The sequence below is a fragment of the Eurosta solidaginis genome, chromosome 2 (assembly GCF_040869045.1).
Source record: "Eurosta solidaginis isolate ZX-2024a chromosome 2, ASM4086904v1, whole genome shotgun sequence".
In the NCBI taxonomy this organism is placed as follows: domain Eukaryota; kingdom Metazoa; phylum Arthropoda; class Insecta; order Diptera; family Tephritidae; genus Eurosta; species Eurosta solidaginis.
In genome coordinates this window covers 73,008,020-73,035,395 of record NC_090320.1, presented here as the reverse complement: position 1 = coordinate 73,035,395, position 27,376 = coordinate 73,008,020, and the positions used below count along the sequence as shown (strand labels likewise).

The 27,376-nt window shown below is 35.7% G+C and overlaps 2 protein-coding genes across 2 annotated transcripts in view; one reads left to right on the top strand and one right to left on the bottom strand.

Moving 5' to 3' along the window:
- The window catches only part of okr (DNA repair and recombination protein RAD54-like okr), a 118,856-nt gene that overhangs the window by 68,896 nt on the left and 22,584 nt on the right, over window positions 1–27,376 (top strand). The gene's annotated exons all lie outside the window — the stretch shown is intronic.
- On the bottom strand, window positions 18,540–20,939 carry LOC137239907 (putative nuclease HARBI1). Its single transcript, XM_067765706.1, has 3 exons — window positions 19,933–20,939; window positions 19,733–19,874; window positions 18,540–19,582 (listed from the first exon to the last, which is right to left on the bottom strand). The coding sequence occupies exons 1-3, from the start codon at window positions 20,329–20,331 to the stop codon at window positions 19,215–19,217; spliced, it is 909 nt and encodes a 302-aa protein (XP_067621807.1). The 5' UTR covers window positions 20,332–20,939; the 3' UTR covers window positions 18,540–19,214.

Genomic DNA, 27,376 nt, shown 5'->3' with positions numbered 1-27,376 from the left:
GAAAACTGGCGAAGATTTAAACGAAATTTTGATATATATATGCAAGCAGCAGAATTAAATACAAAGCCAGATGCTGTTAAAATTAATGTTTTCTTGAATATAATTGGTGAGCGGGCTGTTGAGGTGTATGATACGTTTCACTTGACAAATGCAGAACAAGGAAGTTACCAAGTGGTAACAAAAACGTTTGCAGATTTTTGTGAACCGAAAAAGAATGCAGTATATGAGCGATTTATATTTTACCAACGCAAGCAAAAAGATGGGGAACCTTTCGATTCATTTCTAACGGACATAAAACGGTTAGTAAAAAATTGTGAATTCGGGGAAAAGGAGAGCGAAATGCTGAGAGATCAAATCGTTATGGGCGTCTCAGACAATAATTTGCAAATGCGTTTATTGGAAGTACCAAATTTAACATAAGCAGTGGAAAAAAGCAGAGCGAAGGAAGCAACGAAAGAACAAGCACAAACAATGAATACAATGAATCGCACGACGGAACCAGTTAGTAAATTCACCGGTGCAATAAACATGAAGAGAATGGAAGCAAATATCGTAACAAACAACATAGTTTAGGTCAAACCACTAACAAGAGTACAAATAAGTATGTAAAAGGTAAATGCAAATATTGTAGCTATAAACATAAGAAGGGAAACTGCCCAGCCTATGGGAAAACGTGTAAAAATTGTTCAAAAAAAAAAAAAATCCTTTCGCTTCAGTTTGTAAGTCAGATGAGATAAAACATGTGCAAACCATTAATGAATCGGATTTTGACGAAAATTCCGAATTTTATATTCATTCGTTAAAGCAAACAAATATTTCTTCAGTAGTTGTACAACCTGTCGACTGCAGTGCAAATACAGCCAACAGAAAAGTGTCGTTGTGGAAGGAAGATGTCCAGATAGGTGGAAAATTAGTCTCATTCAAAGAAGATACAGGATCGAGCGTAACAATACTTCCAAAGAGACTATTGGATATTGTTGATCCCAACTACAAACTAAAGCCGTCTAGATCTATACTTCGTGCCTTTGGAGGTGGAGTTGTAAAACCGATTGGGTCATGTCAACTTCATTGTAAATTATATAGTGAGAAGAAAAACATTGAAATTGAAATTGTTGACATAGACACAGTGCCTTTACTGGGGTTGAATGCTTGCTTTGCTTTTGGTTTGGTGGATATTGCACGTACCCAGAAACAAACAGCAAGACAAATTTTTTTATAAATGCGGTGGCGAGAGAAGTAAACCAGAAATTTGTTGAAGATCAGTATTCGGATTTATTTAAGGGTTTGGGAAGATTTAATAAAATATATAAAATTCATATAAAAGAAAATTCAGTACCTATAGCTAAGTCGGCAAGAAGAGTACCTCAAGCCATTTTAGGTCGTTTCAAAGAAAAGCTGGATGAGTTAGAGAAAAATGGAATAATTGCTAGGGCAGATACTATCGAATGGGTTCATCAGATAGTTTTAGTTATGAAGAAAAATAGGAAAGATTTAAGGATATGCATCGACCCATCCAACTTAAATGACTGCATAGCAGATGAGAGTTTTTTGATACCGACTTTAGAAGATCTTACAACAAGATTAGAAGGAGTGAAGTACTTTAGTGTACTGGACCTGAAAAACGGTTCCTGGCACGTTGTACTAAATGAGGAATCACAGAAATTATGCACTTTCGCCACCCCATTTGGAAATTTTAAATTTTTAAGGATGCCATTCGGTATTAAATCCGGCCCTAAGATCTTTCAAAAAATGAACCACGAAAATTTTGGTGGTCTGATGAACGTGTTCGCATACATGGATGACTTACTAATTACAGGAAAAACGCGGGAGGAGCATGATAGAGCACTGATTTCAGTCTTAGAAAGAGCTAGGGAAAAGGGTATGAAGTTCAACAAAAGTAAAATGAAAATAGCTGTAACTGAAGTTAGTTATTTAGGCCACGTTTTTTCAGAACATAAAATCACGCCCGATCCAGAGCGAATTAAAACAGTAGTAGAAATGGGAAAGCCCAAAACCAAAAAAGACTTACAAAAATTTTTGGGCGTCATAAATTACATGCGGTCTTTCATTTCAAACTTATCTGAGCTGACAGCTCCGCTTCGTGCTATGCTTAAAAATAATACAATTTTTAACTGGACTGAAAGTCATACGGAAGCTTTTAATAAGATTAAAAAGCAAATACTTAACTCGCCTATTTTAGTACCTTTCGATGAGAAAAAAAGCATACAGATACAATGCGATGCATCAAAAGATGGGCTTGGATGCTGTATATTACAAGATGTCAAACCTTTTGCATTCGCGTCTCGACGTTTGTCGGAAGCTGAGAAACGTTACTCGCAAATTGAAAAAGAATTTCTTTCTATTTTGTTCGCTTGTAAAAAATTTAAATTTTACACGTTTGGAAGAAAAGTCAAAATTATTAACGACCACAAACCGTTAACGGTAATTATAAAAAAGGAAATTTACTAAATTCCATCCGTGAAACTGCAAAACATTAGATTGAAACTGCTAAATTTTGAAATAGAACTTGAGTACAAACCCGGGAAAACAATGCATATAGCCGATTACCTTTCTCGTTATGCTGCAAAAGCTACGGAAGAAGATTATGACAGTGAATTAAATAGCTATATACTTAGCATAAATGTAAGTGATGAAGCAAACTCCAATTTCAAAGAGAGACAGCCTCGGACCCGATATTAAATACTATCAAACGCTCTATAAAAATTTTTCTTTAAAAGCAGAAACGAAATTTTTCTAGATGAGGGCATATTATTTTTTAATGAAAGAATTATGGTACCAGTGGCAATGAGACAATTAGTGTTAGAGCAACTTCATGAGACACATAGTGGAATTACAAAGACGCGAAAAGAAGCTAGAAATGCAGTTTATTGGCCTGGAATGGACGACCAAATCGAAAAATGATTAGCACATGTAGGGTATGCCAAGTAAACGCTAATAGAAATCAAAAAGAGCCGCTTATTGCTCATGAAATACCGAAGAGGCCCTTCGTTAAAATAGCGTGTGATATATGTCAATTTCACAATAAGGACTACTTACCCGCGGTTGACTATTATTCGAAATGGATAGAGTTAAGAGAGCTTAAAGGAAAACAAGCTAAAGATGTAAATTTGCAATTGACCGAAATATTTAGTAGAAACAGAATACCGAATATTGTAATAGCAGATAATATGCCGTTTAATTCTTTTGAATGTAAAGAGTTCGCGAAGTTGTTAGATTTCAAATTTGAAACAAGCAGCCCACATTATCCAAAATCAAACGGACTAGCTGAACGCGCAGTTCAGATCTGCAAAAATATAATGAAAAAATCATCTAGTATTCATGATTTGTATTTAGGTTTATTGGATTATAGAAATACTCCAACAAAAGATTTATCATTCTCTCCATCGCAGTTAATGAACAGTAGGGTTTTGCGTTCAAAATTACCAATGTTTAATAACAAATACGACCCTCAAATTTGTGCAAATTCTACAAGTCAAATCAAGAGCAAACAAGAAAATGCTAGAAAATTTTACAACCGAAATGCTAAAAGCAGGGAGAGCTTTAAATTAAACGAAAAGTCTACGTATGGACAGGCCGTTGGGAGGCGGGCATAATATCCAAAGTTTGGCACACCCCTAGATCATATGTGGTGAAAACAACAAACGGGGAATATCGACGAAACAGTAGAGACATACGCAAACGTGTTGTTTCGGATATTCCTGGCCAAGACAGCTTTCTTCCTGACGGAAAATCATGTACAATTGAGAAACGCACTCGTAGTGGCAAGAAGTACTAAGAAATTTTAAAATATTGTATTTGCAATGCTAATATTTATTTAAATCTTTTGTAAAACAAAAAAAAAATATCGCGGGTTCGAAGATCGCGGGTTCGAATCGAGCTCAAGGCCTAACAATAATTTTTTATCATTATTATTGTAATGATAAATTTTTTCTTAATTGAAAATTTTTTTTTTTTTTTTTTTAAATTAGAATAGAAGAGAGAAAAAATTTAGACAACTGCCAAAGCTCGTTCCAAGATCCATTTCGGGAACTGCTAAATTCCTTCATCGGCAACGTTTAGGCGCCGCTGCTATAACCATTCAGCCACCACAGCGGTTTTTTGTTTGTCTTCATTAATCCTACTTCTATTCTGGTCCGTGCCAATTGATATTCACAACACTGCGACATCTGTTGCAGAATGGCTGTGAAAATTGGACTTGTTTGTTGGCAATGCTGCCATAGTGTCTTAGTTTTTTTGTTTTTTTTTTTTTTTTTTTATTGACACTTTTTTCCCCGTGCTCTGGGATGTATTACAACAAAAACAAAAATTGTCAAAAAAAAAATATTTACATAAATAAAAAAAAAATGAACTTAAATGAATTGAACTTAACAAAGTTTATGTTAAAAAAAATATATACATATATATATATTACATGTATATTTAAACACCAATTTAACTAAGCCTAGAACTATGTATATATAATACGTCTACTGAAACACAAAAAAAAAAGAAAGAAAGAATTAATGTGAAATTGTTAAATATTCCTGATACCGAAACCCTTACAAAAAAGGGAGATGTAGCATCGATAACAGTTGGTAGTTATCGATAAGTATACTTTGTATCACCACTATGTACATTAGTAAATAAAGACAGTTGAAATCATCAGCTAAAAGAGGACACATCAATGCAACAGTTCTTGTCGTACCTGTGTTCCATCCTACTACTCATTATCCTGGACCGTTCCCTCACACTCTGTTGTTTGGCCAATGAACTACTTCGTAGGGCTTGATCTTGACGAATTGGCTTAGCATAATCAGTATTGGGGTGAACGTTTCACAACAGTAGTGCGGGCTGGCTTGAAACCACCCTTGCACACTTTCTGGAAAATTCTTTCAGTCGTTTTAGTGCGTCCATTAGGGTTTGTCAATGCCAGTATTTTTCTCGTAGGTACCTTCGGTTTTGATTTGTTTGGCCATTCATTCCATCAACCCTTGCCCGATCTGCTGCCTTTGACTTTTTTGGTTTTTGTCCAATCTCTTTTACCAGTAATCGCTTACTGCTAAACCCTTGCTCAAAACTGAAGTTATGTGGCACATCCATGTTATTATACTGCACAATCCTTCTCTGCATATCGATCCTGATGTCATAGTGAACTAAGAAATCCACTCCCAATATGACTTCATCAACGATCTCTAAATTTGTGTAGAACCATGACCTCCCCAATTAAGACTTCACATACCACTTCTCCCTGGACTTGGTTATACTCGCCAGTAATCGTACGCAATCTTGCTCAAGGTAATGGCTTTATTCTCCTGTTGACCAAATCAGATCGGATTAAAGAATGAGATGCGCCCGTATCTACAGTCAGTACACGCTCCTTGCCATCCACATTTCCTTTGACGGTAAGACTGCTCGATTTCCTTCCAGTTTGCGAGATAGGTATCACACGATATTCAATAGCTGGGGCAATTTCTCGATCTTTACATCTGCTCTTGCTTATCTCCTCCAGTTCTGCGTTTACAACCAGCCAAGTTGGAACTACCATGACCGGTGCTGCAATGACGTGCAATGTGACTTGGGTTACCGCAATTTAAACACTTCATAACTCCGTCATTTTTCTGTTGTAATCCCTTCAGTGCTTACAAAATTGTGTCTACCTAATAAGGCCTTTCCACTTCCTCGCGATGAGCTTTGTATGCGGGCTTACTCAAAAGTGACGCTGTTTCCTGAATCTGTGCATGGGATACCTTTTCAGCAAATGTTGGTTTTGGGTTCGCATATGTAGCTCGTTTCGTTTCGACATCCCGTATTCCATTTATAAACCTCTGAATTTTAACCCTCTCGGTGTATTCCACGGGTGCGTCTACATTTGCCAAATGTGCAAGCCTTTCGACATTTGACGCAAAATCCTGCAAAGTCTCATTAGCCTTAGTAGCGGTTTTGCAACTATATTTGGTATATCTGCTTCCTGTGTTCGCCTCTCTAGAGCACCCATCAAAGATTCGTAATTGTTCCGCTCTCCCTCGGGAATCGTCTGTAGGATTTCAGCAGCAGATCCTTTCAATGCCACGAATAGTGCAGCATCTACCTTAGCCTCGATTTTGTTCTCAAACTGCATTTGTAGCGTGGCATTTCGATGCCACTTATTTTTGGGCGATTAGCCCCACGCACGCACAATACGAGCTCACCTCTTTAGTTTCTTTTTAATAAAAGATGTTATTTTAATGGATATTTAAATTCTTTTATTCATAACCTTTTATGATTACACTTACACATTTAGTTTTTATGTATACTTAAACTCTTAACGCTTTAGTTTAGTTTTATCACTGATAATGTAAGTTCCTTACATTTTAGTCTTAACACTTTGGTTTCTTTGTATAACAAATATTTTAGTCTTTGTAACTATTCTTTAGTTCTTTCATTTATTTATGTCTTTTATGTTCACAGAAATAAGTCTTTTAGTTCTTATACAAAACGCGTTTCCGATTTTCTTAATTTGCGCGTGTAGCGCGGCGGCCGGCTCCACTCAACTCTACTCAAAAAACTGAAAAACTGCTGACGCTTCAAAAGCAGCTTTGCCGGTATGCCAAAGTGCATAACGGGAAAATCGCATAATGCAATGGCGTGATAGAGTCGAGTAACGGGAGATTCAGCCAATCAGAATTCTCTCCGTCATTCGACTCTTTCACCCAGTAACGCCAAGTGCATACATGCATGGTTGCATGTGGGGTTGATGCCAGCTATTTTGTTTTTAGATTTATTTTTAGTTTTTAGTTGGCTGGCACTACATGACACTACATCATCCCCCTTTGGAAAAGAAGAATTTGGCAAGGTGATCAGTCTTGCCACATTCTTCTTTAGGATATATCAAAAAGAGTTAAAATTGAAATTTGCAAAAAGAAATATGTAGGAAAAGTTAATTTTTAGATTTTGATAATTTAGTTTAGTTTGAAGTGAGCCGACATTTTATCTTCTATGGTAAGCTTATTGTATAAGCTACTACTATTACTACTACTTAACGTAAGTAAGTTGCTATCTTTTTATATTATTTAGGTGACATATATTTAGTAAATTAGCCCGTATCGAAATTAACATTAAAATATTTTTTTTTTTCCTTTTTACATTCCTTGGCGCATTCTTAAAATATATTTATATTTAAAGATTAATTAGTAAAATTTAAAAGTACTATCAATTTTAATAAAATTTTTGGATACGGTTTTTATGTACAGTTTTTTCAATTTTATTAATTTCATCGTAAATTGTTACATTTGGTCCATCGATATTCTTTATTATGTAGGGATCTTGATATATGTTTCTATCCTTCCCAAAAAAGGGCAAGGAAAATAAGGAATTCAAATAAACTAAGAACAATGTCGGACCTAAGACAGAACCTTGGGGTACTCCCAGGTCAATAGTAACAGAATCACTGAAACAACTGCCAACCTTAACTTTTTGCGCTCTTCCTGATAAGTAAGATTTCAACCAGTTATACATAAAGCCACGAAAGCCCACGCAATTAAATTTATTTAACAAGATTTGGTGATCTACCATATCAAATGCTTTCGTGATATCTACGAATAGGCCAGCACAGTTCTTTTTTTTGTCTAACTCGCTATATATAAAGGAACAAAAGTTCAAGAGGGCATCTTCGGTGGAACGTCCACATCGAAAACCAAATTGCATCGGGCTGAAAAAATTTTTGTTGTTAAGAAATTCAAGAATTCTACGTTTAACAAGCTTTTCAAAAGTTTTCGAGATGGAAGAGAGCAAAGAAATTGGTCGGTAATTGTTTATATCCTTTTTGTCACCCTTTTTAAATAAGGGAATGACTACAGCACATTTCAAGTCAGTAAGAAAAATTCCAGAAAAGATGCTTTTGTTAAACAAATAAACTAAAATATCGACTAAATTTAAAGCGACATTTTTCAAAACCTGATTGGAAATTCCATCAGAGCCACACGATCTGGAGTTATCTAAAGAATTAACTGCCTTTAATATTTCAGCGCCGGTAAAAGGTACAAAGTAAAAACTGCTGCCTGAGGTCGAAAATATAGGGTTAATCATCGAAGTTTCGCATGTGCCTGCAATTGTGTGAGTTAGACCGACTGAAGAAAAGTGACAGTTAAAGAGATTTGCTACAATTTTGGGATCAGAAATGTTTACACCACTTTGTAATAAAATAATTGATGAGTCGACTGATTTAGAACCCCGATTAAAAATATTGTTTTTTACCTTCCATTCCTTCTTTGGGTTCCCATGCGATGCTCTGAACTCATTTCTATAGAAACTGTCGCGTTCAAAACGGACTTCTTTCCTTAACTTTTTACATAAGCCTCTATACCGATTACGAATCCTCGTATTGGACGAATATTGAGCACACTTTCTCCCAAGCTTATTTTTAAGGCGGATGGTTTTAACCAACCGCTGGCTGATCCAAGGCTTCAACTTTATTTCAGACCTAGGTGGAGTGAAAGAAAAGCTTGCTGCCTGTATATGGCTAATAAAGATATTTAAGAAGATTTGGTATGCAACAGAAACGTTATCTTCAGCATAAACTAAGTCCCAGGACTCAACCGTACACATGAAACTGAAAACTTTGGAATCCAACCTTAAAGATATCTTTAAAATGTCAGCACTCGTAATATCATATTCTAAGTATTCACATTCGTAATTACTTCTTACAAAAACTCCAACACCACCCGCTGAATATCGGTCATTTGTATTTGCAAAGAAAGTATAGCCAGGTATAGTAAAGTCACGTATTTCGTGACAGTATATCCATATTTCGGAAACAAAAATTAAATCCGGTTTGAATTTAAATAATACCAAATTACAGAGCAACAAATCAAAATTTTGCCGAAGACTGCGTATGTTTTGATGGACAACAACAAAAGAGTCACTAGTATTACATAATAAATTTAAATCTTTGATTGGGCTGATTACGGAGTGGCTGTTATTATTTAAAAAATCGAAAGAGACCATTAATTTATTATTAATAAAAAGAAATAAAAAGGAAAACTAACTCACTTTTGACAAATCGTCAAAAGTTCTTAAATAGACAACCACGTCATTATCAGCCTTTTTCATCAAAATACTGCCATTCTTAACCCACAGATATTTATAACTTTTCTCTTTTTTTATTTTTTTTGCCACTGTGAACAGAGCTCGATTGTAGCTGGTGAGACTGTCGTTAATAAATATATTGCTTTTGTTTGTATCACCAAGAACTCCGGTAGTTAATTTTCTCTTCATCTTACGTTTGCTCGACATTATTTTACTCTTCACTTCAACTGAAGCAAAGTGCACTCGCACCACATTTCTCAAATGAGAAAATTCAGTTCCCTGCTTTATTTTTTTTACATAGCATCTGCTTATGTCGTCAGAAGTGACAGTTATGCCAAAAGCAGAGCCTAAAAGATTTTTTGTGACTTCACTTGCATTGTCACTTGTTAGTTGCGGCACACCAACAATGTCCACAGCACTGCTGAACAGTTGCTGTTCTCTCCAGTTCAATAAACCTTCCAGCTTGCTCACTCTATCGCACAATTTTGCGTTTTCCTCTTTGAGCTGCTTCACTATGCTGAGGAAATCACAGTTTTGTTTCTTTAAGCCCACGAGTTCTTCATACAGCAATTGCAATGTTATTTCTTTCGTACCTGTGTTGGTTTGACTTGATAGCAATTGCTCTTGTTGAGGGCGGTGGAGTTGACCCGTTTGGTTTACATTGAGGATATTGCTGTTGTTGTTTGTGGATTTATGTAAGTTGGCGCTATTATTACCAATGATCTCTTGTGTTTGTTGTTTTTGGCTGTTGAGCACGTGCTGTTTTTGTTTAGCAAGCGCCGCTGATGATGGTTTGGTGGATGTTTGTGCGGCAGACTTCGATCCTGATGTAGCAGACCCATCCATCCATCAGATTAGATTTATCAGAATACAATTTTACAATTGAATATATTAAAGAAAAATCGAATTTCGTGGCTGAGACGAGATTAAAGATTCGACAAAACACGTTTTAGCCGTTAAAACGCGATCACAGACTAAACAAGAATTACAAAACGAAAAATAAGTTTAAATGATACGACTTCTAATGATAATAAAGTACAAGTTTATGATAAATTTTCATACGATTTTTCAAAAAAGATACCGCGAGTAAAATCAAATATACAATATAATAAAAATAAGGAGATCTCCAATTTACAAATTTATGCGCATTTAAAACATAAAAAATATAATTTACTTAATCTCGTGACTGTTAACGAAATAGCGAATTTAGATGAGTTACTTTCGAGGCTGGAAAAAGCAGCCGACAATCACAATATTAAACAATTAGAATGGCTAAAAAATGATATATTTTTCAATAATTTTTCAATTACGAATTTTAAAATCCGCGGAAATGAAATTTTAGAATCATTACAAATAATATTGACGGACCCTGTAGAGACCGTAACAGACAATGAACAGAAACAAAAACTTATGACAATTTATCACGAAGATCCAGTGTTAGGAGGTCATTGCGGAACAAAAAGGTTATATGCCAAATTAAGAACTAAATATTACTGGAAAAACATGACACGCGATATAGCGAAATTTGTGAAAAATTGCGATAAATGTCTTTTAAATAAAGTGAGACCAAAAACAAAAGAAAATCTTGTCCTTACTCCAACACCCTGTAAACCATTTGACATAGTAATTATCGATACAATAGGTCCACTTCCAGAATCAAACTATGGTAACAAGTTCGCTGTTACTATGATTTGTGACTTTTCTAAATACCTGGTAACAGTAGCTGTACCAGATAAATCAGCAAAAACTATCGCATGTGCTATTTTTGAAACTTTTATATTAACATATGGTACAATGAAAGCCATTAGATCCGATTTAGGGACGGAATACAAAAATGAATTATACAAAACTTTTAAAAATTAATCATGATTTCTCAACAGCTTATCACCACGAAATTGTTGGTACTGTTGAAAGAAACCATAGAGTCTTTAACGAATATTTAAGTGCATATCTAGATGAAACGTATTTGAAGTACTTTACATTTTTACATAATACTACAAGTAGTTCGGTTTTTGATAATAAATTTACTCCTTTCGACTTAATATTTGGCAGAAAATCTACAATGCCACATGAATTACAAAAGGAACAAATCGATCCGATTTATAATGTAGAAAATTATACAAAAGAGCTAAAATATAGAATGCAAAAATCTCATAAAATGGCAACAAATTTCATTAATAAACATAAAATTAGAAATAAAGAATTATACGATAAAAAGGCTAAGCCTTTAGATATTAAAATTAATGATAGGGTTCTAGTAGAAACAGAACCGAGAAATAAACATAGAAACATATATCAAGATCCCTACATAATAAAGAATATCGATGGACCAAATGTAACAATTTACGATGAAATTAATAAAATTGAAAAAACTGTACATAAAAACCGTATCCAAAAATTTTATTAAAATTGATAGTACTTTTAAATTTTACTAATTAATCTTAAAATATATTTATATTTAAAGATTAATTAGTAAAATTTAAAAGTACTATCAATTTTAATAAAATTTTTGGATACGGTTTTTATGTACAGTTTTTTCAATTTTATTAATTTCATCGTAAATTGTTACATTTGGTCCATCGATATTCTTTATTATGTAGGGATCTTGATATATGTTTCTATGTTTATTTCTCGGTTCTGTTTCTACTAGAACCCTATCATTAATTTTAATATCTAAAGGCTTAGCCTTTTTATCGTATAATTCTTTATTTCTAATTTTATGTTTATTAATGAAATTTGTTGCCATTTTATGAGATTTTTGCATTCTATATTTTAGCTCTTTTGTATAATTTTCTACATTATAAATCGGATCGATTTGTTCCTTTTGTAATTCATGTGGCATTGTAGATTTTCTGCCAAATATTAAGTCGAAAGGAGTAAATTTATTATCAAAAACCGAACTACTTGTAGTATTATGTAAAAATGTAAAGTACTTCAAATACGTTTCATCTAGATATGCACTTAAATATTCGTTAAAGACTCTATGGTTTCTTTCAACAGTACCAACAATTTCGTGGTGATAAGCTGTTGAGAAATCATGATTAATTTTTAAAAGTTTTGTATAATTCATTTTTGTATTCCGTCCCTAAATCGGATCTAATGGCTTTCATTGTACCATATGTTAATATAAAAGTTTCAAAAATAGCACATGCGATAGTTTTTGCTGATTTATCTGGTACAGCTACTGTTACCAGGTATTTAGAAAAGTCACAAATCATAGTAACAGCGAACTTGTTACCATAGTTTGATTCTGGAAGTGGACCTATTGTATCGATAATTACTATGTCAAATGGTTTACAGGGTGTTGGAGTAAGGACAAGATTTTCTTTTGTTTTTGGTCTCACTTTATTTAAAAGACATTTATCGCAATTTTTCACAAATTTCGCTATATCGCGTGTCATGTTTTTCCAGTAATATTTAGTTCTTAATTTGGCATATAACCTTTTTGTTCCGCAATGACCTCCTAACACTGGATCTTCGTGATAAATTGTCATAAGTTTTTGTTTCTGTTCATTGTCTGTTACGGTCTCTACAGGGTCCGTCAATATTATTTGTAATGATTCTAAAATTTCATTTCCGCGGATTTTAAAATTCGTAATTGAAAAATTATTGAAAAATATATCATTTTTTAGCCATTCTAATTGTTTAATATTGTGATTGTCGGCTGCTTTTTCCAGCCTCGAAAGTAACTCATCTAAATTCGCTATTTCGTTAACAGTCACGAGATTAAGTAAATTATATTTTTTATGTTTTAAATGCGCATAAATTTGTAAATTGGAGATCTCCTTATTTTTATTATATTGTATATTTGATTTTACTCGCGGTATCTTTTTTGAAAAATCGTATGAAAATTTATCATAAACTTGTACTTTATTATCATTAGAAGTCGTATCATTTAAACTTATTTTTCGTTTTGTAATTCTTGTTTAGTCTGTGATCGCGTTTTAACGGCTAAAACGTGTTTTGTCGAATCTTTAATCTCGTCTCAGCCACGAAATTCGATTTTTCTTTAATATATTCAATTGTAAAATTGTATTCTGATAAATCTAATCTGATGGATGGATGGGTCTGCTACATCAGGATCGAAGTCTGCCGCACAAACATCCACCAAACCATCATCAGCGGCGCTTGCTAAACAAAAACAGCACGTGCTCAACAGCCAAAAACAACAAACACAAGAGATCATTGGTAATAATAGCGCCAACTTACATAAATCCACAAACAACAACAGCAATATCCTCAATGTAAACCAAACGGGTCAACTCCACCGCCCTCAACAAGAGCAATTGCTATCAAGTCAAACCAACACAGGTACGAAAGAAATAACATTGCAATTGCTGTATGAAGAACTCGTGGGCTTAAAGAAACAAAACTGTGATTTCCTCAGCATAGTGAAGCAGCTCAAAGAGGAAAACGCAAAATTGTGCGATAGAGTGAGCAAGCTGGAAGGTTTATTGAACTGGAGAGAACAGCAACTGTTCAGCAGTGCTGTGGACATTGTTGGTGTGCCGCAACTAACAAGTGACAATGCAAGTGAAGTCACAAAAAATCTTTTAGGCTCTGCTTTTGGCATAACTGTCACTTCTGACGACATAAGCAGATGCTATGTAAAAAAAATAAAGCAGGGAACTGAATTTTCTCATTTGAGAAATGTGGTGCGAGTGCACTTTGCTTCAGTTGAAGTGAAGAGTAAAATAATGTCGAGCAAACGTAAGATGAAGAGAAAATTAACTACCGGAGTTCTTGGTGATACAAACAAAAGCAATATATTTATTAACGACAGTCTCACCAGCTACAATCGAGCTCTGTTCACAGTGGCAAAAAAAATAAAAAAAGAGAAAAGTTATAAATATCTGTGGGTTAAGAATGGCAGTATTTTGATGAAAAAGGCTGATAATGACGTGGTTGTCTATTTAAGAACTTTTGACGATTTGTCAAAAGTGAGTTAGTTTTCCTTTTTATTTCTTTTTATTAATAATAAATTAATGGTCTCTTTCGATTTTTTAAATAATAACAGCCACTCCGTAATCAGCCCAATCAAAGATTTAAATTTATTATGTAATACTAGTGACTCTTTTGTTGTTGTCCATCAAAACATACGCAGTCTTCGGCAAAATTTTGATTTGTTGCTCTGTAATTTGGTATTATTTAAATTCAAACCGGATTTAATTTTTGTTTCCGAAATATGGATATACTGTCACGAAATACGTGACTTTACTATACCTGGCTATACTTTCTTTGCAAATACAAATGACCGATATTCAGCGGGTGGTGTTGGAGTTTTTGTAAGAAGTAATTACGAATGTGAATACTTAGAATATGATATTACGAGTGCTGACATTTTAAAGATATCTTTAAGGTTGGATTCCAAAGTTTTCAGTTTCATGTGTACGGTTGAGTCCTGGGACTTAGTTTATGCTGAAGATAACGTTTCTGTTGCATACCAAATCTTCTTAAATATCTTTATTAGCCATATACAGGCAGCAAGCTTTTCTTTCACTCCACCTAGGTCTGAAATAAAGTTGAAGCCTTGGATCAGCCAGCGGTTGGTTAAAACCATCCGCCTTAAAAATAAGCTTGGGAGAAAGTGTGCTCAATATTCGTCCAATACGAGGATTCGTAATCGGTATAGAGGCTTATGTAAAAAGTTAAGGAAAGAAGTCCGTTTTGAACGCGACAGTTTCTATAGAAATGAGTTCAGAGCATCGCATGGGAACCCAAAGAAGGAATGGAAGGTAAAAAACAATATTTTTAATCGGGGTTCTAAATCAGTCGACTCATCAATTATTTTATTACAAAGTGGTGTAAACATTTCTGATCCCAAAATTGTAGCAAATCTCTTTAACTGTCACTTTTCTTCAGTCGGTCTAACTCACACAATTGCAGGCACATGCGAAACTTCGATGATTAACCCTATATTTTCGACCTCAGGCAGCAGTTTTTACTTTGTACCTTTTACCGGCGCTGAAATATTAAAGGCAGTTAATTCTTTAGATAACTCCAGATCGTGTGGCTCTGATGGAATTTCCAATCAGGTTTTGAAAAATGTCGCTTTAAATTTAGTCGATATTTTAGTTTATTTGTTTAACAAAAGCATCTTTTCTGGAATTTTTCTTACTGACTTGAAATGTGCTGTAGTCATTCCCTTATTTAAAAAGGGTGACAAAAAGGATATAAACAATTACCGACCAATTTCTTTGCTCTCTTCCATCTCGAAAACTTTTGAAAAGCTTGTTAAACGTAGAATTCTTGAATTTCTTAACAACAAAAATTTTTTCAGCCCGATGCAATTTGGTTTTCGATGTGGACGTTCCACCGAAGATGCCCTCTTGAACTTTTGTTCCTTTATATATAGCGAGTTAGACAAAAAAAAGAACTGTGCTGGCCTATTCGTAGATATCACGAAAGCATTTGATATGGTAGATCACCAAATCTTGTTAAATAAATTTAATTGCGTGGGCTTTCGTGGCTTTATGTATAACTGGTTGAAATCTTACTTATCAGGAAGAGCGCAAAAAGTTAAGGTTGGCAGTTGTTTCAGTGATTCTGTTACTATTGACCTGGGAGTACCCCAAGGTTCTGTCTTAGGTCCGACATTGTTCTTAGTTTATTTGAATTCCTTATTTTCCTTGCCCTTTTTTGGGAAGGTTACCGCGTTTGCAGATGACCTTGCTATAGCCTATAGTTCAACGAACTATCTAGATTTGGTAGCAGGTGTCAACTATGATGTTCATCTGTTGAGAGTGTGGTTTGCTACACATAAAATGATTGTTAGCAGGAAAACACACATGATGTATTTCGATTTACATTCAAAAATCTCTCCCGATATTGATATTATATTCCACGCCACTGACTGCGAACATTTTGCTCTAAACAATTTGTTGTGCTCTGGAACGTGGTATAATTCTGAAACAACTTGTAGCGACAAGTGTTTTCCAATTGAAAGAGTTAAAGTCTTCCAATATCTGGGAATTTCTGTGGACCAATCCTTAAGTTGGTCAACACATATTTCTCGCCTGAAGTCCTACATGCGATCCACGGTTCGCTATTTTTATAGTCTGAGGAAGATATGTTCAAACGCAACGCTTTTTCATAAGGAAGATATGCAACGTTAACCGTTTTCACCACAGCATGGACTTATTCAGGGAAATGAAAATTCTTCCGGTAAAGCACATGTACTATTATAAAACGTTAAAAATATTTTTTATTCGCTGTGGGTATTTACACAGCCTCGTCTCTGATAATTATAACTTAAGGCAAAACTCACTGGGACTTGTTGTTGTTCCCACTTCTCGTACTACTCATTTTAATAACTTCTTTACTATCGTTTCTTGTAAAGTCTTCAATAAGATACCTGCGACTATGCGTATCATTAGGAATTTGCGAGAATTTTTAAAAAATGTTTACGCATATTGTCACTTGCGAAGCGAATGAAAATTTTGTCGAATTTCGCGGTCTCGAATTGCGAGATGCGAATCGTTAGCGAATTCGCCAAAAAAAAGTCGAACGAGTGACGAAGATGAATTTGTCGAATTGCCACAAGCGAAAAAATCATATTCGCTTCGCCAAATCTGTCAATATTTGTCGAATGCTTATTTTGTTCGCGCTTGAAAATAGAAAAGGACGTATTGGCATTTATTTCAATGTTTTCAATTGAAAAAAGTAAATAAATTGAATAAATAGTTAAAAGTGAGTAATTCATTTAATTAAATTGAGTTATTGGTTTGAATAAATGAAGTTTTCAGAATGAGAAGAACAACGCCGCAGCAATTCCAAAAGCTGGTCGAGCTGATGGAAAATAATCCAGACGTCGCCAGAGGCATGGGGGATTTTGGAGAGACCAGGAGGAGCAGGGCAGAATTTTGGGACCATTTCGCCACGGATCTTAACTCCATAGGTCCTCCAATCCGTAACGGGCGCGAGTGGAACAAGGTAAGAAGAATAGACCTGCACGAATAATACAAAAGTATACATCGCAGAATCGTGGTATCGTAGCATCGTACGGTTACTGACTGGAGTTACTTTTGATACTTAAGGCTGTTTTACACGGTTGGATTACTGATGGTTTTTTTGACTCCCAACTCAATTCAACCATCACATACAAGTAGGCACTTTGTTTGAGAAAATTTACCAGGAAATCGACTCGAGTAAAGCAGCTTTACCTGCTAACGTATCTACTCGGGTATGTTACTGACATTGTGAAGGGTGCTGAGATGGGCTCTAGGTTTGGTTAGATCCTAGCTCCGAGCCACCGCCTACTATTTTTCTGATAATACACGATAAGATACTTAACCAGTTAGTTTCAAAAGTAACCGTACGATATCACGATACAAGTTTCCAAAGTAACTGACAACGTGATAATCGTCAGAAGCGTTACTTAGTTATATACCCGAACCATCGTATCCGTGCAGGCCTCTAGTAGTAACTGAATTGTATTCTGCGTGTCAGTTCATACTTACCAATATATTTGTCCTAGGTTTGGTTAGATTATAAGTTGAAGCTTAAAAAAAAGGTTTCTACAAACCGCAGCGAGACCGTAGCCACTGGAGGAGGACCGTACGCCCAGCGAAGTTTATCTGCGCTAGAGAGATCCGTGGATGAGCTACTGAACCTCCAAGAAGCCGCCAACCCGACAGGACAGTCCTTTGGAACCAATAATCCGGGTGATAACGGGGGTGAGAGTGACAACACGAGTGAGAGCGAAACCGAGGGTGAAGAAGATCCTCGAGACTTAAATATCACTCAAAGTTCATCGACTCCCCGTCCGAGGATGACACTGGAGGATCGCGAAAATATGCGCTTGAAGGCACTTGAAAAGCAGGGAGAAATGCAAAAAACCCTTTGCGAGGAAATTACAAAAATGACGGAAAAATTAGACGAAATGGCAAGATATGCTAGAAAAACGTACGAACTCAAAAAAGACCAAATAAAACTATTGAAAAAAGAGAGCAAAAAGGAAGAAAGTGTTGAAAGAAAAAGACAACAGAAAGAAAAAATGGAGATGAAAATGAAGGAGTTGGAACTGAAAACCTTGAAATATAATCTAAGGAAATAATAAAATCGTCCAACTACTTTCAGTTTCATTTCTATTTTTTCTTTACGTGACTGAATTTGTGTTTATTTTTATTTATCTGATTTTCTAATGAAGTACTGAATTAATATGTGATTTATTTTAAACTAGTTTTTAAGTGTAATATACCCCAGTTCATAATTATAAGATCACCCATATTGACATGTTCTAATTTTTTTTAACATTTCGTATTAGTTTTAAGACCCTTTAAATCGACACTCCAAACTTTGTGAACATTTTGTAAAAGTTAAAAAAGGTTTTGAAATATCTTGAAAAATTATTATAATATTATATTTCAAACATCTGAACCGAAGTTATATTTCTGTAACCCATTAAATTATAACTCTTAAGGCCGACTCGCCGAACGGCTCAGATCTATGTTAGTTTTTAAAATTATTTACTGGAGACATCATATACTTTCATATGAAGGAAAGTTTAATGGGCTACAAAAAGATATTTTCAGTTCTGAGGTTTGAATTATTAAAAAGAAATTTCAACATTTCTAAAAACGTCTTTTAACCTTTAAAAATATCCACAAAGTTTAGATCGTATATTTGTGCACGACTCCTATTTTGGTATTCTATTAGCAAAAAAAAATTAACTAAACGAAATAATACAAGAAAATAGAACATGTTAATATGAGTGGCCTTATACTTATGAAATAAGCAGCAATAACCTAATACGCATATCGTCAACTAAAAAGTCTGAAATAAATATTTGATTTTTATTTATTTACTTGTAGTAATAATATATATGTACCTTCACCATTTTATAAGTCTGAATTGAATTGTTGATTTTTATTAAATAAAGAAATAAAAATTAAGCAAATGTCCATTTTATGATTTCAATTTAATCTTATTTCTATTTAATTCATAGGAATTTCAATAAAATCTTCATATTTTAAAATTTGTATTTTTTTGCTTTTAGCTTGGGAATAAAATACAGCTAATAAAACTTCAAGTTCATTACGGAGAATAAAAATAATTTCGGTACATTCCTTAGCTCACTAGCATCACTGTATTCAAATACAAAATATAGGTATAAATTAATACTGTTGTCCATTAAAACGGCCCTACTCGTTTTACAGTAAAGCATCAGCTATTTGTCTTCTGCGACGCTCTCCTGGTGTACCGTTGCCATCTTCATTACTTGGCTCCGACGATACAATGGCGTCAGTAAAAATTTCTGCTTCGTCTGGGTCACTGATTCGAAACATCTTACAAATATTGTGCAAAGCGCAACATATGTTTATAATGGATTTAACTTTGTCAGGATTGTAGCGCATTTTTCCGAGGAGGCATCTGAAACGGCATTTCAGAACTCCGATCGTACGTTCTATGACGTTTCTACCTTTTGCGTGCTTCTTATTAAAAATTGATTCCCTAGTTCCGGACTCTGCAAGACGGAAGGGTGTTAGTAAGTAGGCACTCAGCGGGTACCCGGAATCACCTACAAATAAGTATATTTTTTTTAACATTACGTCATAAAAAGTAAGGGTATTTGGACTTGATTCGTTACTCCGTTAGTCGATAGTTTTGAGTAACGAGCTAAGTCTTAATACCCCGATTATATTTGTGTTGATGTAACTAGCAAAATTACCTAAATAAATAGAGTTATCGCCGCTAAGATGCATATTTTCCAAATGACTTTTTAAGGAACTATTATTCCACACAAACGAATCATGTGTTGAACCAGCATATCTAGCATCCACAAACCGGATATTCATGTCATGATCGCAAGCCTGAAATATACAATTTACTAACAACAATATTTTATGTATCCATGTCTTGACAACTTACAATCATCGCATTTATGCTAAAAAACCCTTTTCTATTCAGATAGAGGTGTCTATTTGCGCTGGGAGCATACATCGCAATATGCGTACCATCAACACAGCCAATCACGTTGGGTATTCCTGACCTGATGAAAAATTTGCTCTTTGCTTGTTGCTTTTCCTCTTCTGTCATTTCGGTTTTTATCGCCGCCCTGCAAATTTCTCTCTGCAAAATTGGCAGTATCTCCTTTAAAATGAGGGAAACTGTAGGTTGCGCAAGTCCCAAATGAAAATCATTCCCTACAGCTTGCTGATAACTGCCATGGGCAAAAAAACGGAGTGCGCAACACAATTTTAGCATTGGCGTTACAGATGATGACAAGCGGCAGTGAAAACTATTCTTGATTTTGTCCAGCACATACATAAATGCATCTTTGCTTAGCCGGAAATTTGCTATGAATCTAAAAACACACAAAAAATACACAAAAACTTTACATATTTTGAATAACCAATATGCACTGCACTTATACTGTGGACGGAAGCTCCATGGGATTGGAGTAATCTCTTATAAAACGCCGCTGACGAAGAAGATAAACTCGCGGCTCAACATTGTAATTGTCTTCGAAAAAAAGATCAACATTATAAAACATTTTTAACTTTATTTATTACTATTTAATAAACTTGTTTTTACATTTCTGTTTGTGCACAAGTAAATAATAAAAACAGATGACAGAAACGTCAAATTCGGATGAACTAATTAAATTTGTTTCAATGGCAATGACACATGGCAGTCGAATAAGTTCATTCGCCACTCCTAATGCAAATTTGATGTGAATTCGCCAATCTGTTCGACTCGCCAAATATATTCGCTTCGCAAGTGACAATATGCGTAGTTAAATCATTTTTATTAGAGCTGTCACACGACGAGATCAAAACTTTGCTGAACCCTGTCACTTAGTGAACTGAAACCAAAATTGTTAATTTTAATGCTTTATTATTTTCATTATTTAACTCATTGAACTTATGGATTATCTTTACCTTCACCCCACACATATCGTACATGTTCATGATTCTTAATTTGTGACGGCATTCAACACTAAAATTGCATACTATTTTACTGAATGCCTTAACTTTCTTTCATTTATTAATAATTTTTTAAGTTAAGTTCCTATTGTATACATATATGTAAAAAACTTATTGAAAGAATGAATAAATCTAATCTAAATCTAATCTAAATCTAAAATCTAATCTAAATCTGATTCTAGAGAGTTTCGAGGAAGGATCTTTCATCTTAAATAGATAAACTAATGGTCTATGGTCTGATTTTACCGCGAAATGTGTACCGTAAACATACGGCCGAAAATGTTTTATAATGTTTTATAATATGTATTGCTAAAAGTCTAATTCTATGATTGCCTTTTACTGTTCAGCTTTATTGAAAGATTTTGATGCAAAGCAAATCGGTAAATCATTATCTCCATGCTTTTGGCTTAATATAGCGCCACAACCACTCTTAGATGCATCTACAGTGATAATAAATTCTTTTGAAAAATCAGGGTATTGTAATAGTTGAGGAGACATTAATGATAATCTTAATTTTTCGAAAGCATTTTCGCAAGCATCATCCCAAACAAATTCAACTTTTTTTCGATTTAGACGATTTAAAGGGGCTGCCAGTGACGCAAAGTTAGGTATAAAACGCCTGTAATAATTTGCAAATGCAACGAATCGCCTAACAGCGTCCTTGTCTTTAGGCTTAGTGTATTTGTTAATTGCGTCTATTTTTGAGTCATCTCGCAGCAGGCCTTTTGAGGTGCATTTATGGCCTAAAAAAGTTACTTCAGAACGAAGAAAATTACATTTGTTAGGATTTAACTTTAAATTGAATTTTCTACAAGTTTCGAAAACTTTTTCTAAATTTTTGAGGTGATGTGTCTCGCTACAACCGATGACGATAACATCGTCAATGTACATAAAAGCTTGATTTGGCGAAATGCCTGAAAATGCTAATGACATCATACGTGAAAAAGAGTTTGGTGCTATATTTAAACCGAAAGGTAAAACTTTCCAACGAAAAGCTCCTCGATCTGTACTGAAAGATGTAACGTCTCTAGAATTGACATGAAGTGGTATTTGGTGAAAACCAGAAAAAAGATCTAAAGTTGAAAAGTATTTGGCTCTGCCAAGATTGTCGAGTATGTCGTCTACGCGTGCCAACGGAAATTTGTCTGCGATAAGCTTTTTGTTGACTGCTCTGAAATCAACGCACATACGATAAGACTTTTGGCCTGAAGGATCTTTTTTCGGCACCAAAATTAAAGGACTGTTATAATTAGAAAAGCTGGGTTCTATTAAATCATTTCGCATTAAATTTTCGACTTGTTTATTAATTTCTTCACGTTGTGTATATGGTAAACGATAATTTTTTATATAGACTGGATTTTTATCAGTTAAACGTAGCTTTTGTTCGTAAAAATTATTTAAAGTCATACGATCAGTTTTTAAAGTAATTTGTTTTTGAGCATAACCCGGCATTTGATTTTTCAAAATTTTCGTTAATTCCTCTAAGCGTTTTTGATCTTTTGAAGTTTCATTGATTTTATAGACATTGTAGTTGGTGATATCTTCCGTTACGATATTGCAATTGTTGACATGTTTTACTTCGTCGGTAACATTTAAAATTTTTAGAACTGGATTATTTGTGTCAACAATGCACTTTGCCGTAAAAACACCACTACAGATTTCTTGCGAGTCTACAAAAACAGGATTATCGCATTTTGGTAATTTAAATAACCGATAAACTTCACATCTCGGAAGAATAACTAAAGAATCGGTACTTGTGCCATGCAAAATTGGAATATTTAGTGTTTTTAAGCCGGTATTAATAGTTATGCTATCGCTTGCATATTTAATAATGCATTTATTTAATTTTAAAAAGTCTTTGCCGAGTATTCCGTCTGAAGGTATATTGAAATCGTCGTTAACTACATGTGTTAAAGTATCGATCCGAAATGAAACACGTAGTGATTAATGGATATAATTACTAATATTTCAAGTTTAATCAGATAATAAAGTTATGAAATCTAAATTGTCAAAATTGAATAGAAAATGCCACGTCTTGTTCGTTTGACTTGTTACTCGATACTCCTTTCAATCTTCCTTCTCCCATGCTTTTGTGTTTATCGCCTTGCCATCTGTATGGTATTGAATAGGCTTGCCATCTATCGTTGACAGCTCGGCCACTCCTGATTGATCGTCTCCCCTGGACGATTCGTCGTTTCCACCTTCATCCGTTGCCTCGTAGTCATCATCGACTAAACTACTATTTACCCAAGGTTTCATGTGGTCATTCGTAAACACTCCTGCATACCGCTTCCGATGCTTAGGCACATCGGGAAGGTCCTCTACCACGTAGCGATCGTTGGGTAAAACCTTTGTCACTATATATGGTCCTTTGTATGATTGTTCAAGTTTACGGGAAGTGCCAGTGGCTGGAGGTACGTAGTCAATAACCACCAGATCTCCTTCATTGTATTGTCTTGGTATTCGATGTTTGGCATCGAACCTCTGTTTCCATTTGATTTTCTCTAAATTTATACGTTTGGCCGCCAATTCCGTTCGGACGTCTTCATGTCCAATCTTGTTGTCGTCCTCGTAGTCTAGCACAGCTTGAATTAAGCGATTTGCCGTGACGTCACGTATTTTGAAGTTGAAAACTAGACTATTCGGGCTTTGCCTAGTTGTTGCGTTGCTTTGGGAATTGAGACACCATTGAAGTTGCGGTAATGTATCATCCCAATCTTTGTCACTTTTGATACTGCACTTGAGTGATGCCAAAATTGTCTTATTAACTCGCTCGGCCTGACCATTTGCGCGTGGCGTGCGCACAGCCGCCTGTACATGTTGTATGTCGTATTGTTGCATGAAGTTCTGGAAGTCCTTTGACGTGAAAGCGGATCCCCTGTCGGATATGATCTGCCTTGGACTTCCATACACAGCCATGTATTCTCGTAGCGTAGTAAGCACTGGTGTCGTTTTTGTGTTCCGTAATGCTCGTAGTACTACATATTTGGTAAAGGCACATACAATTACCAATATATAAAAGTTGCCTCTTTTGCTTCGTACGAATGGCCCTAGATGGTCTATATGCACGCATCTGAAAGGTATCGGTACAACTTCGCTGATGTGCAATTGTGCTTCCTTTTTACCGCCTGTAACCTTATTAATACAACATTCTGGGCATGACGCGATATATGATTTGATATATGATCGCATCCGTGAAAACCAGAAATCTTTCGATAGACGCTCGCATGTCTTATCCAGGCCAAAATGACCAGCTTCATCGTGACACGATCTTACGAGACGCCACCTAACACCTCGTGGGACAACTAGCCTTTTATTTCCGTTAACTTTGCGATACAATCGTTGGCCTTGCAATTCATAGTCCTCTTTAAGTTGACGTTCGTTTGGTGCTGCCTTTCCATTGAGTACAGCGATTATGTCTTTCAACACATCGTCTTGTCTTTGCATTGCTGATACCCAGTCGTTGTCAATATCTACCACGTGGTATATGGAATCAGCAACTGTTGTCATTTTTCTTGAAGGAAGTGATGGACATCTACTTAACCCATCCGCTAACATATTCTTCGCCCCTGCGCGATGAACGCACTGGAAATCAAACTCTTGTAATTTGAGCCACCATCTCGCTACCCGTGGTAACAATGGCGTCGTTGCTTTTGTGGACGCTACGGCATTGCAATCAGTAACTACCTTAAAGTGATGCCCAATCAAATACATCCGATATCTCTGCAATGTTTCCACAATCGCTAGAACTTCCAATTCGTAACTCGCATAGTTACATTCTGCGTCGTTGCATTGCCTGCTAAAATAGAACACCGGTTTCCATTCATGTTCGTAGTCGTTTTGCATCAGAATACCGGATAGCCCCAGAGAGTTCGCATCTGTGTGCACTTCATGTGGTTTCGTCGCATCAAATATCGTTAGAACCGGTTTCGTAATTATGATTGATTTCAATGTCTCAAATGCGTCATTCTGTTCATTGTCCCAAATAAACTCTGGGTTCTTTTTCAACAACAATGTTAATGGCCTTGCTAAAATGCTATATTCTTTGACAAATTTTCGGAAATAGCCGGTTACTCCCAAAAATTGTCGTACTTCTTTAAGTGTTGTTGGTTTAGGAAATTCTTCAATCACCTTTGTTTTGTTTTCTCCTGGACGTATGCCGTCGGAATCAATGTCATGACCCAAGAACTGTACCTGCGTTGCCAAAAATGTGCTCTTCGAGGGTCTAAGCGTAAGCCCAGCTGTGTTCACAGCTTCTAAAAATTCATTTAGTACATCGATGCCTTCCTCAACTGACGGTGTGGCTATAATTACCTCATCCACGTAGTTGACCACTTTATCGCGGTATTTAAGCGTTTTAATCAAATGTACAATAACCTCCTGAAAAACCATTGGAGCATTCACCAGACCGAAAGGCATAACGTTGTGCTCAAATAATCCTTCGTGTGTTAAAAATGCGGTGTACTTCTTTGATTCCTCATTCATAGGAATTTGGTAGTATCCTGATGTCATGTCCAGTGTCGTAAAATATTTATTGCCAGCTAGGCGTGAAAGCTGTTCTTCCACGATTGGCATTACGTAATTCTTTTTGACCGTGACTTCGTTTAATGTTCGGAAGTCGATACACATTCGACTCTCTCCGTTAGACTTCTTTACCAAAAGTACCGACGCAGCGTGAGGGGAATTGCTTGGACGAATAATGTCGTTGTCCAGCAATTGCTTTAAAATTTTCGATAACATAGGTCGTTGGGAAAACGGAACCTGGTACCGCTTACCAATTATTGGTTCTGACGTCTTTACGTCTATGGTCATTTGTACATTCTTGCATCTCCCAATTTGATTAATATCTTCTGCGAAACATTGCTTAAAATTTAATAAAAGATTTATTGTCTTGCTTTTATCTTCTTCCGATAAGGAGCTAGATATATTAAACTCCGCCTTTCTGTCTTCACCCAGACGTAAAACCCCTTTGTCAATCACCATGTGATACCCGTCCTGTTGTAAAATGTCACGACCCAATAAAACATCGTAGGGTAGTAATTCATCAGCAACTATATATAATGTCGCCTCTCGTTGAGAGCTGTCCATGGTCATCTTAACGTTGACCTGTTTCGAGACCTGCACCTTAGATCCGCCGAATCCTACAAAACATCTTCTAGTTTCCATCGTTTGCATATCACCTACTGCTGATGCGCGTATCGACGAGCACACGCTACCAGTGTCGATGAAAGCCTCGAGCTGCCTTCCGTCCACCTCCACAGTTCTTATAACAGGGGGAACTTCGTAGTGATCGTGATGGTCACCAATCTTTGCGACTGACGTCTTTTTGTTGCAATTTTTGGCTTCGTGACCCGTTTTTGTACATATCGTGCACCGTGGTTTGCGCTGAGGTTGTGGGCACTTGGTTGCAATGTGACCATACTCGTTGCAATTAAAGCATTTAATCGTTGTGTGCTTCGCATTTGATTTTGCTTCTGATTTCATCGTTTGAACCGTCGACGTCGTTGGAATCACCGATACATTGCTGACCGTTGTTAAATTCTTGAGTGCCACCAGTAGTTGATTGCAAGAAGTAAAATTCATCGTTGCCAATGTTTTAGTTAATACACTGTCGTTAAGCCCGCCGATGATATGTGTGTTGATGGAAACATCATCCACCAAACCTTGTCGTCCTATAGTCAACATGGAATAATAATACTCCAGATAGTCTTCGTTGGGTTTGCGTTTGCGTTTCATAAGCGTTTTATGAGTTTCAGCCGCATTATGCGTTGTCGGAAAGTCCGCCTCAAATGCCTGCACAAATTCTGACCATGAACTAAAAACATTTTGTGCATCCAGCCACTGCTTGGCCATGCCTCTCAGTTTGTGCTGAACTGCAATCAAAACCATATCTTCCTTCCAACCATAGCATTGTTGCAGTTGTTGAGTTCGATTTATGAATTGTATTGCTGTCGTAGTACCTTTGAACGGGTCAAATTCAGGCATTACCCCTATCATATCCTGAATCCTCATCGTTGCACATGATGGTGTTCGTCGATCATCCGCAGATTCCCAACTCGCAACCCTTGAACCTGGCCTAACACCATCGTTGTTGTTTGATGTTTGTTGATTTACATTGTTACCTGATCTAGCTTCTGGGTTACAATTAATGGTACTTATAGCAGCTGTTAAACCTGCCATTGCCTCTCTCAAACTATTTAATTGTATTTGTAAATCATTTGTGGATATTGCACTATCATCTTCCAGCTGAACCGGATCTATTTCATCCGTACCCAAAACTTCTTGTAATTTTTCTACTTTAACTGTTTTGGTGCCAGCCGTTGGTAGATCATTAGCCCTTAACAACGTGTCCAATTGAGTGACGTTTAAAGTATTTAACTTTATCA